The sequence below is a fragment of the Rutidosis leptorrhynchoides genome, unplaced genomic scaffold (assembly GCF_046630445.1).
Source record: "Rutidosis leptorrhynchoides isolate AG116_Rl617_1_P2 unplaced genomic scaffold, CSIRO_AGI_Rlap_v1 contig4, whole genome shotgun sequence".
NCBI lineage: Eukaryota > Viridiplantae > Streptophyta > Magnoliopsida > Asterales > Asteraceae > Rutidosis > Rutidosis leptorrhynchoides.
In genome coordinates this window covers 52,929-67,992 of record NW_027266632.1, presented here as the reverse complement: position 1 = coordinate 67,992, position 15,064 = coordinate 52,929, and the positions used below count along the sequence as shown (strand labels likewise).

Genomic DNA, 15,064 nt, shown 5'->3' with positions numbered 1-15,064 from the left:
CAGTTTTAGTAAGTTAATTCTGATCTATTTTTTGGTCATATACATTCTATGAAGTAAAAACGTAGACATCCTTTCAGCAAGTTTTATGCCGACCTGATCTCTGCTTGCTCCTCTTCTTGACTCACTCCTCCCTAAGAACAAAAATAAAATTAGCCTCAGATCTAGATTAATTAGTATAGGGCTTTTGTAGTTTTTTTTCTTCTTATTTTTGTTTGGGTGGGTTGACAGATTACTTTTTTTTTTTTTTTTTTTTTACTTTCTTCATTTCTTGTCTGATCATTAATTAGGTCGATGTATAATTTATCCCTATACTTATAGTTTATGTGCAATTCGGTTTCCATAAGAGAAAAACAATTTTAATTTAGGTTACCGTATAATAAAACGGGTATTTTAAGTTGCCTAACACCTCCCTATATACAACTAGCCTCCTAAGCTTTCGATTTTAATTTATTTTGGGACTAACCATTTTATTGTGATAAATAAAAATAAACTCATTCTATCTAAAAAAATTAATGGCCATTCTAGTCATCTTAGTCAAATTTCGTCCAAGCGGTCCCAATTACTTGCAATTTATACACCCATGTATCATTTTCATTTTCATGTATCTACTAGTGAATAGGAAAGCAGGACACCTGATCAAAGACACAGCATAAAATCTGTTTGAAATCTGGTCAGTCATCACAAAATAAAAAATGTACCGATATAAAGCTTCGTAGGAGTAGGAATAGCATTTCTCCAACTTCTACACCCAAGTGTACGGAAAAGTATGATCTTTTTATACTACCAAAATGGAAAAATATCATAAAATCTATATTAATTGGAAGGACAAAAAAAAGGCTCAACTAGCTGAAGTCCTTCAATCTCTTTTTCAGTGTATCAATGGATTTCTTCCGAGCATTTGTTTTTGTATTTCTACCTCCAAGGCTTCCGAATATCCCATCTGAGGAATCTTTAAACTTCTCCAAGACGGTAGCCACTTTCTTATAATCCAAAGTATAGTAATTTTTCTCCCTTATCACAGGGTTCATGAAATTCTCAGGCTGACTGCTTGACAGAAGATTTATCAATTGCCGTGCTTCTAGCAAACAGCTTCTAAAGCTACCGTCCTTGTATATCTCACACAAACCAGTACTCTGAAACGCGTCGTCGGCGAAACTCTCTAACGTCTTCAAATCCATGTTGATGGACATAACCGCATTCACGGTGAACCTCTTCACACTGTCACTGAGAAACGCCGATGCTATAGAATTCGAAATGTGGTCGAGGGCACCACTCCCTACCTTGTACAAAGCATCCAATGGTAAAATCTGCTGAGCTGTCGACATGAGGGTGTCGAGGTAGAAACGGACCTCGTTTATATATTCATTCCCCTGCTGAGGTGCTTCCTCTGATGTCCAACTGATATTTTCCGTCAGCACCATGAATCCGTCCAATTTCTTGTTCACCGAACTCAACAAGGACAGATAAGCTGCATCTCTCGAAGTTTTGAGGACCACTTTGGCAGTTAAAGTGGCTTGAGGACGCTCGACTGATCGGATTGGGATTCCGCATAATTGGGCTGCATGCCGGGAGAAAAAGTCACAAGCTCGTTCTAAAACGGCGATATTTGCAGCAATCTGCATGGCTTGAGATATGCCTACATTGTCACTACTGATTATATTGAGTAAAGCTTCATTCAGCACATCGATCAAGAGCTTGTCTAAATATTTCCCGACGACATCGAAAATGTTCGTACGCAATCCGTAGGAGAGGAAATCTACAGACCCTTTGATGAATGATCTGACGACACGGCAAGTATCGGGAACCATACAGGAAAACGCGGCTACGTATGGAAAAGCCGGCATGATATCGGAAGTCTGGAGATGGAATGTCAGGACGTTACTCTCGTAATCCGTATCCCTTTTCAGTACCATTTGGTCGTAAGAGTCATGCGTAAGAATGTCGACAATCTGCTTCCGACACTCTTCCAAGAGGAGCTGGTGGTACTTGGCTTGACTATTGTCAAGGACCTCGAGAATCGGGCCCACATCGTACCCATATTTTCTGAGGGTCGCCCCAAGGAGAGCGACGTAATCCTTCACCAAGAGAAGATGTGTTGTGGAATCCATACGAGAAAATTGAGACTCCAAAACCGAAGTTACTTTACCTACTGCTGTTTCCCACATTGTCTGAACCTGATCGGCCCGTAAGAAGCCTCCAGCTGTCCTTAAGACACGATCCTCCACAATAAAATAGCCAGCAATTTGACTCAAATATGTCTGATATGATTCAATAAATGGTTGCGACGAGATTTGTAAGTCGGAATTCAGCTGCAATACTCTGTTCTTGTAGTAGTAGTCACGAAATTGCTCGGGGATTCCCATACACGAATAAATGTTATATGCCCGATAAAGAGGGACGAGATCAAATTTAAGAACCGAATCTTCGTCAATTTCCTCCACGTCTAAGGTGTAACAAAAATCTCCGACAACAGAATCATTCTGCTCCTCGGCTATCCTCTGACGCTCCAGCATGTCCTCGTCTCGTTGACGCGCCGATGCAGCATGCCCAATCGCCGTCTGGCCAATATCCTTGGCAGAAGTCCTTATTCGAACTAACCATTCGTTAAATTGTCGAGTAACTTTTTTCTCGATATGCTGTTTTATTACCGGAATTCTCTGCCCTATGACTACTTTGAGTGGCTTCATCGGGATATTTTGCAGAGAACTCTTCTCAATCATATCTAGAGTTTTTAATGCAGGATAGAACTGACCTTCGGAAATGAAACCGTTGCATTTTTGACAAAGCTCGACAACTTGTATGCAGTTTTTCGCCATTTTGATAGCTTCTGTTACATGCTTCTTAATTGAATAGGATTCCAGTAGGTCCTCAAGTTTGACCAAGAGAACACTACCGGCCTCTTGCAGCTTAAAGTTATCACTGGAAAGCTCGCATTTCAGCTCCTCTGCATCAACCAAGACCCCCCGAAGCTCATCGACAGCAAAGATGAATTCCTCGTAGTGGCTTTTGCAAATATCTTCGATCTCAACCTCTTTCTTCTTTACTACATGCTTGAGTTGTTGAAGAAGAGACTCAGGTTTCTTCATCTCGAATGCATGCCTCACAATAGGACCCAAATCTTCTCCGTTTCCGATAAGAGTGGCAAGGACCAAGTCTTCTGAGGTATCACCATTTTCAGCAACAACTCTCCTCTTAGGTTCTGCTTTTGCATCCATTGCTCTGCTCAATTAACCAACGAATATAAGAGAAATTATTCAACAACTTATAGGAGATACATACATACAAAGAAGAATGCACTATTTTCTATTATCTAACACAGAATGAGAAAATATGTGATTAAAAGAAAACAGGTTGTTCCTGCATAGAACAGAGATAGCTCCCCACATAAATTACGACATAAATTTATACCAATCACATAAAAATCAAATAAATCTCAAATCAAATAAGAACCATCGAGGGATACTTGAAACATGGCAAACCCAAAGCTAAATTTTTACACATGAGCTAAAATTTTGAATCTTAGACTAAAAGCAACCCAGAAAAATTGGTACACGAAAACGAACCCTAAATTCATTAATGGGGGGGTAAAAACAAAAACTTGAATAGTGAGAGGCACTTACAGAGACGCGAATATGATACGATAGAGTTGGCAGGCTGCAAATTTATTTTATCTGGTTGAGCGATGCGATTTACTTTGCTCTTCTAGGGTTGATGATCATCAAAACTGTATTCATTTTATATAAGTAGAAAAAGAGCAAATGGACCTTAAGCCTCGTTAAAATCAAAACACTCGCATTATTTTATGTCTGCTTGGTTCTGTTGTTGTGTTCTACGTCTGCCTCTGTTGTTTTGTTTTGGCAATTTTCCTTGTGAGGAATTTGTTATTGCCACTATGTTTTTCACTTCTTCCACGCAAGTAAGACGTTGTTGAGAAAGAATTGATAGTATTAAAAGCTCTCTTTTTCTTTTTCTTTTAGGTTTCATGGAGAATCATTTGACCGGTTATCCATGAAAATGAGATATTATGATATGTGTGTAGAGTTGACAATGATGGTCATCTCTCATATGATACTCCCTCCGTCTCACAATACACATTTTTTAAAATTTTTTATTTTATTTTAAATAGATGATTTTCAAGTCTAATTTATATCAAGGTATGTAAAATTTTTCATTCCATTTTATTTTTTGTGTCAATAGCTTAAAAAACATGTGAGAGACAGAAGGAATATCTAACATACCCAAGAATAGTTTGAAATGTATGTGCGAGTATTTATCAAACTCACAATTATGTTCATTGATTTGAATCGTAGTTAATCCAACTCATACATCCAAATGCAATTTTAATGAATCACTAACTTTGTTTATGATAGTTTCTTTCAAGTATACAAAAACCTTTCAAAGCATACAAAACATTAACCTCTAACAACTAAAACGGTTAAATTAGCACAATGTCATGTTTGTATACTCTATAAGCCTGCTAATTTTATTCTGATATACAGAAACGGGAGTCGAGCAGCCATCTTCAAGCCGTCACCATGTGAGTAGTGCCGGTGCGAGGAAGCATGCACGAATATGTTATGTACTTCACACTATCTATTAGCACAACCACAAAAATCCTAGATATGGACTTCGGGGAGACCATATCCACGTCAGCAGCTTCTCGGGGATCAACGAGAATGGAGACGACAACGGGCGACGATGCAGATCCATTTCCTTTGAAATTGGCTCGTCGTGAAGTTTCTCTCAGTTGCTCGGCAGTGAAGTTGACTTTGGATCCAGGGAGAGGAACTGGAAGCCCTCTTAGAATCCTTCTATTCCTTCCTCTGTTTATGTTTGTACTGTTGACTTCATGCTTTCCAGATGTATTTGTAATTGTCGAGACAGGGATGATGGCTCCGGAAGCAGGAGCTGACGAGACGTCAAACTGGAACACTTCGCTGCACATCCCAGAACTCAAAAATGGCCCTGAATTATAGATAACGAGCGATCAATAAAAGTTGTGATAATAATAGAGGGTAATAAACAGCCACTATTCACATGCATATTGAAATAAAAGAAGTTTTCCAAATTGCACCAACGTAATATTAGAATTTCAGATGCAATAATGGTAAAAGGAGAGAAAAGGACTAATAAACAACGTATTATAAAACATGTGACAGGAGATCATGCAACGGAATATATCTAAAATAGAAGAGACACAGGTATCATGCAGTTACAAAATTAACTCAAACTGAAATCACAGTTCAGTAAATTATTACTTGTCAAGCACAACTAAGAACAAATGTCCTGCCATAATTTAGTACTTACCAGCGAGATCTTCACGGAACCACTGCTGCACTTTACCATCCGCTGCAGGTGACTTCTTGTGGTCCTTCAATATATGACTGGCACCAGGAGCAATGGCCTTTGGTCGTTTACTAGGATTTCTATGCAACATTTGAGGATCCTTTTCCAATGCAGCATGTAAATCTCTCGGGACGGCCAAGCCCGTCTCAGTATTATTTTCCTTTTGGGAGGCCCTTGCTTTGTCACATGCCAAAACCGAATGAATAATCAAATTACCTTCAATCTTAACAAGCGCATCGTTCCTTGGAACATAGAGAGACGCGACGAGCGGCTCACTGCCATTATGAACACGAGCTAAGCCATCGGAACCAGATGACCGCTTGAATTTCATTCCTTCGTGATCAACTCCAGAACCATTCCTGAAACTATCAACACTAATAACCCCACCTCTATGTTGATCATAAAATCCACCAGTAACTTCATCCTTCATTCCACCAAATTTCATATTCACAATTGGGGCCAACCCACCAAACAACAATATGAAAAACAAAAGACCGAGAAAAGTAACGCTAGCAACTTTCTTAGTTCTACCCCCACTACTCTTTTTACTTTCAGTCTTCTTAGCTTTTTGGGCAGGTGCATTGGATTGTGGGTTTAATCTAGGAATTGGTACCAAAGGCACCTTCGATCCATTCACCATATACGGTGGCGCAACCATAGGATGATACCCCATGGGCGGTGGTGGATACATCATCGGAGAAGTATTATTAGCTCCTCCAGTAAATAACTGTTGCCTCAAAGTTACATTCTCAGTCATAAAGTAAGACAATTGACCGTTCATTTGAGCAATTGTATATTGCATCCTTCTTACCTTCTCTTCCAGCTCTTCCACGTAATGCCTCTTCCTTTGTCTCGAAATTTGAGCGCTCTCCCTATTCCTAAGCAGCTTAATCTTCCTTTTCTCATCCTCACTCATCTCTTTCACCGAATCCAAATTAGCCTTGAATACCATTTTCTCTTTCTCAGGTTTTCTACACTTAGTTTTCCTCATGTGGCTATCGATATCTTCACTTCCCTTCTTCCTCTTAGGGAAGCCGGTACCGTTTCTGATCCCCTCCAACTTCGCATTTTGCTCGACCACAAAATTTTCCGAGGAGGAATCAGAAGAATATTTTACAGGCCCAGAAGACTCACCCGACACGAAATTACCCGACCCGTGGGATGATACGGGTTCCGCAGCCGAGAACTCCTCCCGACTCGGTTGTTGACCTGACGTGAGGCTGCCAGAATTTTCACCTGAAGGAGAAATCCATAACCCAGACGCTTCAGCACCGCCCAAATCAATATGATCGCAGCCGAGAACCACGGAGCTGCCCGATTCCGGAGATAGTGTGTTCGAGTTGCTGTTGTCGCTAGGGATTACTGAGATAGGCTCGGTTTCGGAGGGGAAGTAGAAATCGTCAAAATCGTGCAAGGTGAAATCGAGCTCGAAATTATCGTCGAAATTGAAATCGAGATCGGTCATTACGGGGTCATCCGATGATATGAACAGAGGATCGAGAGGCGGTATCGGCAATGCATCGAATTCATGGGGGTTTTGGAGAGGTAGTGGTTGTTGTGCCGCAAGGACGGGGTCGGTCTCCGCCATGAACGGTGGTGGATTGGAGGTGCGATTAGGGTCTTGGAATTTGATGGTCAGCGAAGAAGAAGAAGATTTTGATAAGAATTAAAACACGAAGAAATCTTCTTTTATGTTTTCTGTTATACTGCAGTTAAAATTCGTTGGTTTTTTTACTTCCCTCTGTAACTGTACTTCTTTCTAGAAGGAAATTACTGTGTCACATTTTAGATGGAATTGGGTAAAACCAAAAGTCTAATTTACCCTGCTGGTGGTGGCTCCCACGATGTGGGCCATGCTATTTTGAGGATTTCCTTTTTTTTATAATACCGATGCAATTCAACCCATAGCTATACCATTCCATGGAGACATATGGGCCTAATTTCAAAGAGGCCCATTAATTTAGATTTTTTTGGAGTGAAAACACAAAATAAAAAATGTTTTTCCTTTTTTTTTGCATTGCCTCTTTGTACTACAAACTGTAGTGTCGTTCCTACATTGATTTTGATAATAGTACTCTGAACATTAGTTACAGAACACTCAATTCTCGTGGAATGGACTATATGAATCCTCAACTACACAGCATGTCTGTGTAGATATCGCGAATCTGCTTAGCATGCCTCGTTTCAGAAGTTCTATGATAAGGCATGTAGAGGAAGATTTGATTAATTAACCTGATGGCCAATTATGGATGATACAGAGTGTGTGATTTGTTCGAACAAAACGATCCGTGAAGTATGTATTTTCGTTACAAGTATTTATGGATACATGATCAATATGTGATCTGTTCAAACAAAATGATCGAAAAATACAATCCGTAAAAATCTTTAAAACAGAGTTTTATAAATTTGAACATTCTGGTGCCACAACAATAGTTTAGGAGTATTATTCAATAAGAGTTTTCTTTTTTTTTCCTTTTTTAAAAAAAAAATTCAAAATGGCATTTCTTTTCAGAATAAAACTATAAAGAGCCACTGATAATTAGACCTGGGCAAACGGGCTTAAAGCCCGGGATCGGCCCGAAAAATAAGCGGGCTTGGGCTTGACAAAAAAAATCGTTTAGAAGGCGGATTTTTATGGGATCGGGGGACTCGGGCTTTTTGCGGGCTCGGGCCGAGCCGATCCTGGACAGCCCGCGGGCTTTTTGTAAAAAAAAAAAATTACATGCCAACTGTGTAGAGCAAAGAATAGAGGGATGATTATGTAATTACATACCTCTTTGAAACCCTACCGTACTACACACTAAGTCACTAACAGTAATACATACACAGCTTCAACTTTCACCTTCAGTTTCATTCACTCTCGAGAGACAGGCTCAAAAAACACAAAACAAAATACAGAATCATCAATCGTCAGTTGAGTTCATTCATTACCAAATTGATCCACTGCTCTCTAAACTTTCTAAAATTTATTTCGATTTCGATTCTTTCCCAGTTGATTTCGATTTCAATTTCAACTTTCTAATTCTCTCTATCTCAGTTCCCACCGTGATCGTGAAGCTCTTATAACAGGTAAAAAACTTTTCTTTCTCTGTTTTGATCTACAAAGTTGTAATCGTATACTGTCATTTTTAACATGTCAATGAGGATATTTGGATTTGTTGTATTTGAGTTGTTATTTAAGTTTATATATAATTTAATTGGTTAATGGTCAAATGGCTGCAAGTTTCATTCTTTGTGCGTCATTAATAATCAGTTGCTGGCGATAAAAGTGTCGGCCGAAAACGTCCTAGAGTTTGATCTTGAAAGTAATCTTAGAAGCAGCTTGATCTTGAAAATGAATATTTTCATCATAGACTAATTAATAATGATGATTGGAACTTAATTAATTAACAATTAGTAATCTTAGAAGCAGCTCATTATTAGGAGTTTGATGATGACTTTCTTTTCTGGCAAGCCATTATATATACAAAATAATATATATGTGATTTAGCTCATTAATTAACAATTGGTAATCTTAGAAAGCAGCTCAATATTCGATTTAGCTTTCAACTCTGGAGTAATCATTATTTGTTGAGACATTTTTTTCGATTTGATATTTTTTTCTGAGAGTTTTAGATTTTTATAAAATGATATGAGAATGAATGAATGATTGATTATGTATATATAGACGCATTTATATTGGTGTATATATAGTTGATTGTTTGCCATTGTCTTTAACATAACTGTTTTATAGTCTATTATTGCCATTTATATTGGTGTACATGTAGTTGATTGTGTAACTATTACTGATTTTGATGGGTTATTAATTTTCTTAATATGTAGAATGGATTCTAAAGCCAATATGTTAAGTGGTGATGGAGGAACGAACGGACAGCAAGTTAATATAGATGAGCAGAACAGGATGTTCAATGCAGGCTTTGAATCTGATGATGATGTTGTCCACTTACCGAATAGACCTTCTACTGGTGCAACTTCTAAACGCTTGAAGTCAGAGGTATGGAATTGTTTTGTTAGAATTGGGGAAGAACCTGATGAAAATGACAATAATAAGCTCAAGTTTAAGTCACAATGTAGGGGTTGTTTATCTAAATTAATTGGTGGAGGATCTAACTATGGAACATCAACCCTTAAACGTCATATGAAATCTTGCAAATTATATCAGTCAAAATTTGGTAAGCTACCTGACATGTTTATGGATCAAGAGGGTAGAGTTAGGAGCAGAAAGATATCTCAAGCTATTTTTCGTGAAAAATTGGCCATGTCAATCATCCGGCATGATCCGTCTTTTTCATTTTTTGAGTATAGTGCTGTAATAGAACTCTTTAAGTATTTGAATCCGGATGTACAACTTATATCTAGGAAAACAGTATCCTCTGATATTTGAAAAATACATCTTGCAGAAAAAGCTAAACTAAAACAAACTATGCTGAATATTAAAGGTAGAATATGTTTGACATCTGATGTTTGGACTGCTTGTACTGTTGAAGGTTATATTGCTATCACTGTACATTTTGTTGACAATAACTTCAAGTTACATAGTCATATATTGGCATTTGCTAGTTTTCCTCCTCCATATTCTGGTCAAATGTTGTCTCAAAAAGTGTTTGATGTTTTAACTGATTGGGGAATTGAGCGAAAGATATTCTTGATAACATTAGACAATGCTTCATCGAATGATAACATGCAAGATAAGCTTAAAGATTCACTTGTATTGCTTGATGGTTTGCCATGTAAAGGAAATTTTTTTCACATACGATGTTGTGCACATATTCTGAATTTGATCGTACAAGATGGGTTAAATTTGAGTGCTGCCAAAGAAGCTATTATGAAAATCAAGGAGAGTGTCAAGTATGTCAAGGCATTTGAAGGTAGGAAACGTGTATTTGCCGAGCAAGTAAAAAATGCTGGTATTGAGGGTGGTGCATTCTTGTCTCTCGATGTACTCGCTGGAATTCAACATTCTTGATGCTTGAAAGTGCCTTGAAGCATAAGAGAGCTTTCAATTTCCTAAAGGCTCATGATCCTAACTACAAGTGGTGTCCTAATGAGGCGGAGTGGACTAGAGGGGAAAACTTTTGTGAATTATTGCGTCCATTTTATGACATGACAAATTTGATTTCTGGTTCTGCCTACCCCGACATGTAATGTGTATTTCAGTCAAGTTTGGAAGATAGAGTCTCTTTTAGTAAAATATAAGAGCAATGAAGATCCTACAATCAAGACCATGATTTTGTTAATGCAAGAGAAGTTTGATAAGTATTAGGAAGAATACAGCGAGATTCTTTTCCTTGAATCTATTCTTGATCCCCGCATGAAGCTTGAATTGGTACGGGTATGATTCTAAACTAATTGTAATTCTGGCCATGATTCTATTACAAGTTGTAATTCTGGTACACCGGTTATAATTCTGGTTACTGCCTTTTTATTCTGTTATAATTATAATTCTGGCCATGATTCTGTTACAAGTTGTAATTCTGGTACACTGGCTGAATTGTTACACTGCCTGTAATTCTGTTTTTTCTTTTCTCTTTGTTCTTTTTTTGCAAGGTATGTTTTGAAGAAATTGATCCAATAAATGTTAATGTGAAAGTGGAAAGAGTGATGGATAATTTGAAATTGCTATTTGTAGAGTACATGAAGAATGCGGCTGATATTAATATTATACCACATGATCATCATCGCACAATATTCAGGAGTGCAAGTTATGGAAGTGGAGAGAATTCTAATTCTAGCAGCGTGTCTAATGTAAGTTTCTTAACTGTCGAGGGCTCAAATGTGATTGAGTCGCATGGAGATGATGAAAGTACTGGATTCTAACTATTGGTTATGTAAAGGATGTAAGCAGTAAGTTGAATAAACTGTGAAACTATGAAACAAATCTTGTATGTTTAACATTCTGGCTGGCAGCAACTGTGAAACAAAATTGGTATGTTTAATTGAAACTGTGAAATATTCTGGTTTCATTTATCGTTTTTTGGCACTTTCGAAAGTTTAGATTGTTTGGTAATTGGTATTTATTTGTTTCAATTTTTATAATTTTTTTTTTTTAATTTTAAACGGATCGACTCGAGATCGGAAGCGGGCCGGACTCGGACTTCGATTTCGAAGATCGGAAAATTTTGAGGCCCGACTCGGCTCGTTTTCCGATCGAGCTCGGCCGGACCGGGCCGGACAGCTCGTTTGCCCAGATCTATTGATAACTGCTTTTTCTCTGTACACTAGTGTACTAGTATAAGGTATGAGCACACATGGGAATTATGTGTGATGTATTGCCAACTAATATAATTGCCAATGAACTTGGAGAAATTCTTTGACAAGTGTGGAAGAGAGGCCGGAGGATTATGAAAAGGCACGAGCTCGCATCTTCAGTACTCCAAGCACTCCAGAATCAGATAACATAACATCTTCAGGTGCCTACAGATGAGAATGAAAGTTGGCAAATAAAGCTCTATGATTGAATCAGAGAACTACATGAATTCAAGGGACCGAGTTCAGTTGCGATCATTAGAGATAGGGAGAAGGATTGCACTGACCCAGATTATAATCGAAGATAAAATTCTGCATTTTGACCTTTTAGGAAATATGATGGCAGGTTAATGGGAGAGTTGTGTTAGAAATAACAAAATTTTCTAACTAAGTCTTTTCAAGTTTCAACTGTATATAACAGTAGAGATCGAATTCACATCTCTTTGATATTTCTTTAACTAGAAATTGCCAAATGTTCAATGTTGTTCTTCAAATTGGCTAGCTATATTGTTCTTGGAGATGGTTTTTGGTGGTTATCATGTCATTGATATTGCTGAAAGTTTGTCTTCATCTGGTTGAGCTACTGTTTTTTCTGGGTTTTGAAAGTTCGAGCTCGGTTCAAGTGTCGACATAAGCTTTGTTGCTAATGCATTGATCTTTGGCTTTGGTTGAGAGAATTTTTCAAGTCGGCAAAGATTCTGTTTTCTGTTTTGAAGCTTTATTGCTACTTCTCTTGAACTGCCAAAATGATTATTTCCTAAACAGAAATCAAAATCGGATTCCTGGACTGATATTTTTTGATGATTTTCTAGTAAGGCATCAACTTGATTGGTTGAGATCATGAGAGAATGAGATCCTAGGACTGATTCCAGGACTAGAAGTCTCAGAGAAAACTTCAATTTCCATCGAAGAGATTCAGAAACCGCGGAAAAAAAAGGAAGGTTTTTATTATGGACATATCATAATTTAGGGAGTAGCTTGCTAAGAGCATACCGAGTTATAAGCTTATTATGAACGTACCGAATTGTAGGTTTGTTAATAGCTAACCCAGTTGACCTATTTTATCCTAATCCCAAATGAAAATCACCTCTCTACTAGTAACTATGTTAAGGCATTATAAATAAAACTACACACTCACACTTCAAATAAAACTTTCCTACTCTTATCCATCTTTCATTCAAAGCTACAACTATGGTTAAGTTGAATAGGAAGACCATGCATCCATCACCGGCGTCGTACATGACCATTTGATATCAATTCTCTCCATCGCGATTCTCACTCTGGCGGTGGGTTCTCTGTCCGTAAGATAAGATAACTTTGAGTTATCTTTTGTCTTACCTCAGCGATCATATGACAACCAAAAATAAATTTTACACTCAAATCAAGTGTCATGAAAAAACAAAACTACCGAGTCATTTTATACGATTGCAAAAAAGGAAATCTTCAATCATTTACATTGAATAACGCACCTACGAATCATAACTTTAGAAACCTATATTGTTATACAATGTTACGATTGGCTAAAAAAATCAGTTTGTAGAGCTGTAAAATTCCTAGGACTGAAGAATCAATTACTTGTCACCAAAGAAAATCAAAACAGCTTTCCTTCCCACCCAAGTATACTCCTGTAGAAACACTATATTTTTCGAATGGATAACCAATAAATCTGTGAGTCAAAACACCTTTCCTTCCCACCCAAGTATACTCCTGTAGAAACACTATATTTTTCGAATGGATAACCAATAAATCTGTGAGGGGGTTAGTGAAAAACATATTTTCCAAACCTCATAATCAACAGAATGACGAAGAAGATTCATCACATCATAAACAAGTAATTCAAGTCCTCGACCGTGAGCTGAGTTTGTTGATTGTTAGTATCATCCTCTCCAAATGCAGATGCAACCATCTCTCTCTTCTTTGCCATTGTTTTCTTGGTACAAATTAATGCCATTAATTTCTTGTTACAAATTCTATTGAAAGAGATGGGGTTTGTCTAAGAATTCTAAAAGCATTCATGAAATTGTCGATTCTTTCGAGGAATGGTTATTCGAGAAGAATGAGAAGCAAAACAAAAACTGAGGAGGAAAAACAAAGCTAGTTCTAGTAATAGTAACTAGAGGAAAGTGTCAAGCGGGATGGTGGAGAGGAACGGCATTGGAGAGACCTCCAATGGTGGTGGTGATGTGGTGGAAGAGAAGGATAGGGTGAAAAGGTTTATCATCGATCTATATATACATGAAAACTAACGCACCGAGCTTCCATTACTTGATTAAGGCAGGATCGATAAAGATCTTCTTTTCTATTTGTCCCACAAATGACTACCACTTTTGTCTTGCTCAAATCCATCAATCTGCAAAATGCCAGACACGTTTTATCAAAATTGCATATGATACATGCAATTGGTCAAATAAGCACGACTCATTACTCATGCATCCAAATTTAAATGATAACATAATTAGGTTAGGTTATTTCTGTGTGATCAAGAAGGAATATATAGTTAGTTTAGGGACGTCACCAATGAATTATGTGAAGTTGAATGATAACATACATGAATGTCATAATTTAAACTCTACCTCTTTACATTTCAAATAATCTTTCAAAAGATCAAAGTGGAAGGCAAAATGCATTAGCTAATTTAAGATTATAGTGGCCATGATGTTATGCACAATGATGAATAGTAAATAGAAAAATTAAAGTGAATTTGTCTGGGGAAATAAATGTTATATATATATATAAAGTGAAGTGAATTGAATTGAAGGTGTTATTATATAGATCAAAATAGGGTTGGCAATTTAGATCCAACCCGCGAAAATTCAATCCTATCCGATCTGACGGATCGAATAAAAGATTCCGATCCATAATTGATCGGATCCAATTCGGATCAAAAACTCCGCGTATCGCATTCAGATATTGAAATTTATTATCAAATCAAATCCAATCCGATCAGATATGTTATTATATAAATATTACAATAATATCATTAATATTATTATTTTAGCAATAAATTCAAAGATCAATACACATAATCCATTAAATGATGTCTATTTTTCAGTCAACTTAATTAAAAATAACGTAAAAAATAATTAAACAAGTCTTAAAAACAAAAGTTTTTATGGAGATTTGACATTTTATAACAATTAAATTTAAAAAATTTGACATTCGGATTGGATTTTAGTTTTTTCAATGTGGACCAGATTCGGGTTTGTGAATATCGCAGATCGGATTGGATAATAGCGTCCGAAATTTTTTCCGGATTGTATTGATCAGATCGAGGGAAAATCCGATCCGATCTGCTCCATTGCCAATTCTAGATCAGATGGTTAAATTAAAAAGAACGTGGTGATGTATATATTTCCAAGATTTTGAATGCTCAAAATCACATAGATGTAGATAAAAAAAAAGATATGTACCTGGTAAATCATTAATCCAATACTAGAGAGGATTAAAAGAGAATGAACTCTCTTGGATTGTA

The 15,064-nt window shown here is 37.1% G+C and overlaps 2 protein-coding genes across 2 annotated transcripts; both read right to left on the bottom strand.

Annotated features, from left to right (window-relative positions):
• Positions 1 to 842: 842 nt before the first annotated feature.
• On the bottom strand, positions 843 to 3,215 carry LOC139883432 (exocyst complex component SEC15A). Its single transcript, XM_071867608.1, has one exon. The coding sequence runs from the start codon at positions 3,213 to 3,215 to the stop codon at positions 843 to 845; it is 2,373 nt and encodes a 790-aa protein (XP_071723709.1).
• A 1,307-nt stretch (positions 3,216 to 4,522) lies between these two features.
• On the bottom strand, positions 4,523 to 6,934 carry LOC139883441 (bZIP transcription factor 17-like). Its single transcript, XM_071867616.1, has 2 exons — positions 5,308 to 6,934; positions 4,523 to 4,965 (listed from the first exon to the last, which is right to left on the bottom strand). Exons 1-2 carry the CDS (start codon positions 6,932 to 6,934, stop codon positions 4,523 to 4,525), a joined length of 2,070 nt encoding a protein of 689 aa, XP_071723717.1.
• Between the last annotated feature and the right edge of the window lie 8,130 nt (positions 6,935 to 15,064).

Excerpts from the sequence above, each read along its gene's own strand:
- LOC139883432 (XM_071867608.1), bottom strand. The coding sequence starts at position 3,215 with ATGGATGCAAAAGCAGAACCTAAGAGGAGAGTTGTTGCTGAAAATGGT.
- LOC139883441 (XM_071867616.1), bottom strand. The coding sequence starts at position 6,934 with ATGGCGGAGACCGACCCCGTCCTTGCGGCACAACAACCACTACCTCTC. Across the intron at positions 4,966-5,307 it reads GTTCCGTGAAGATCTCGCTG|GGCCATTTTTGAGTTCTGGG; the intron begins GTAAGTACTAAA and ends TCTATAATTCAG.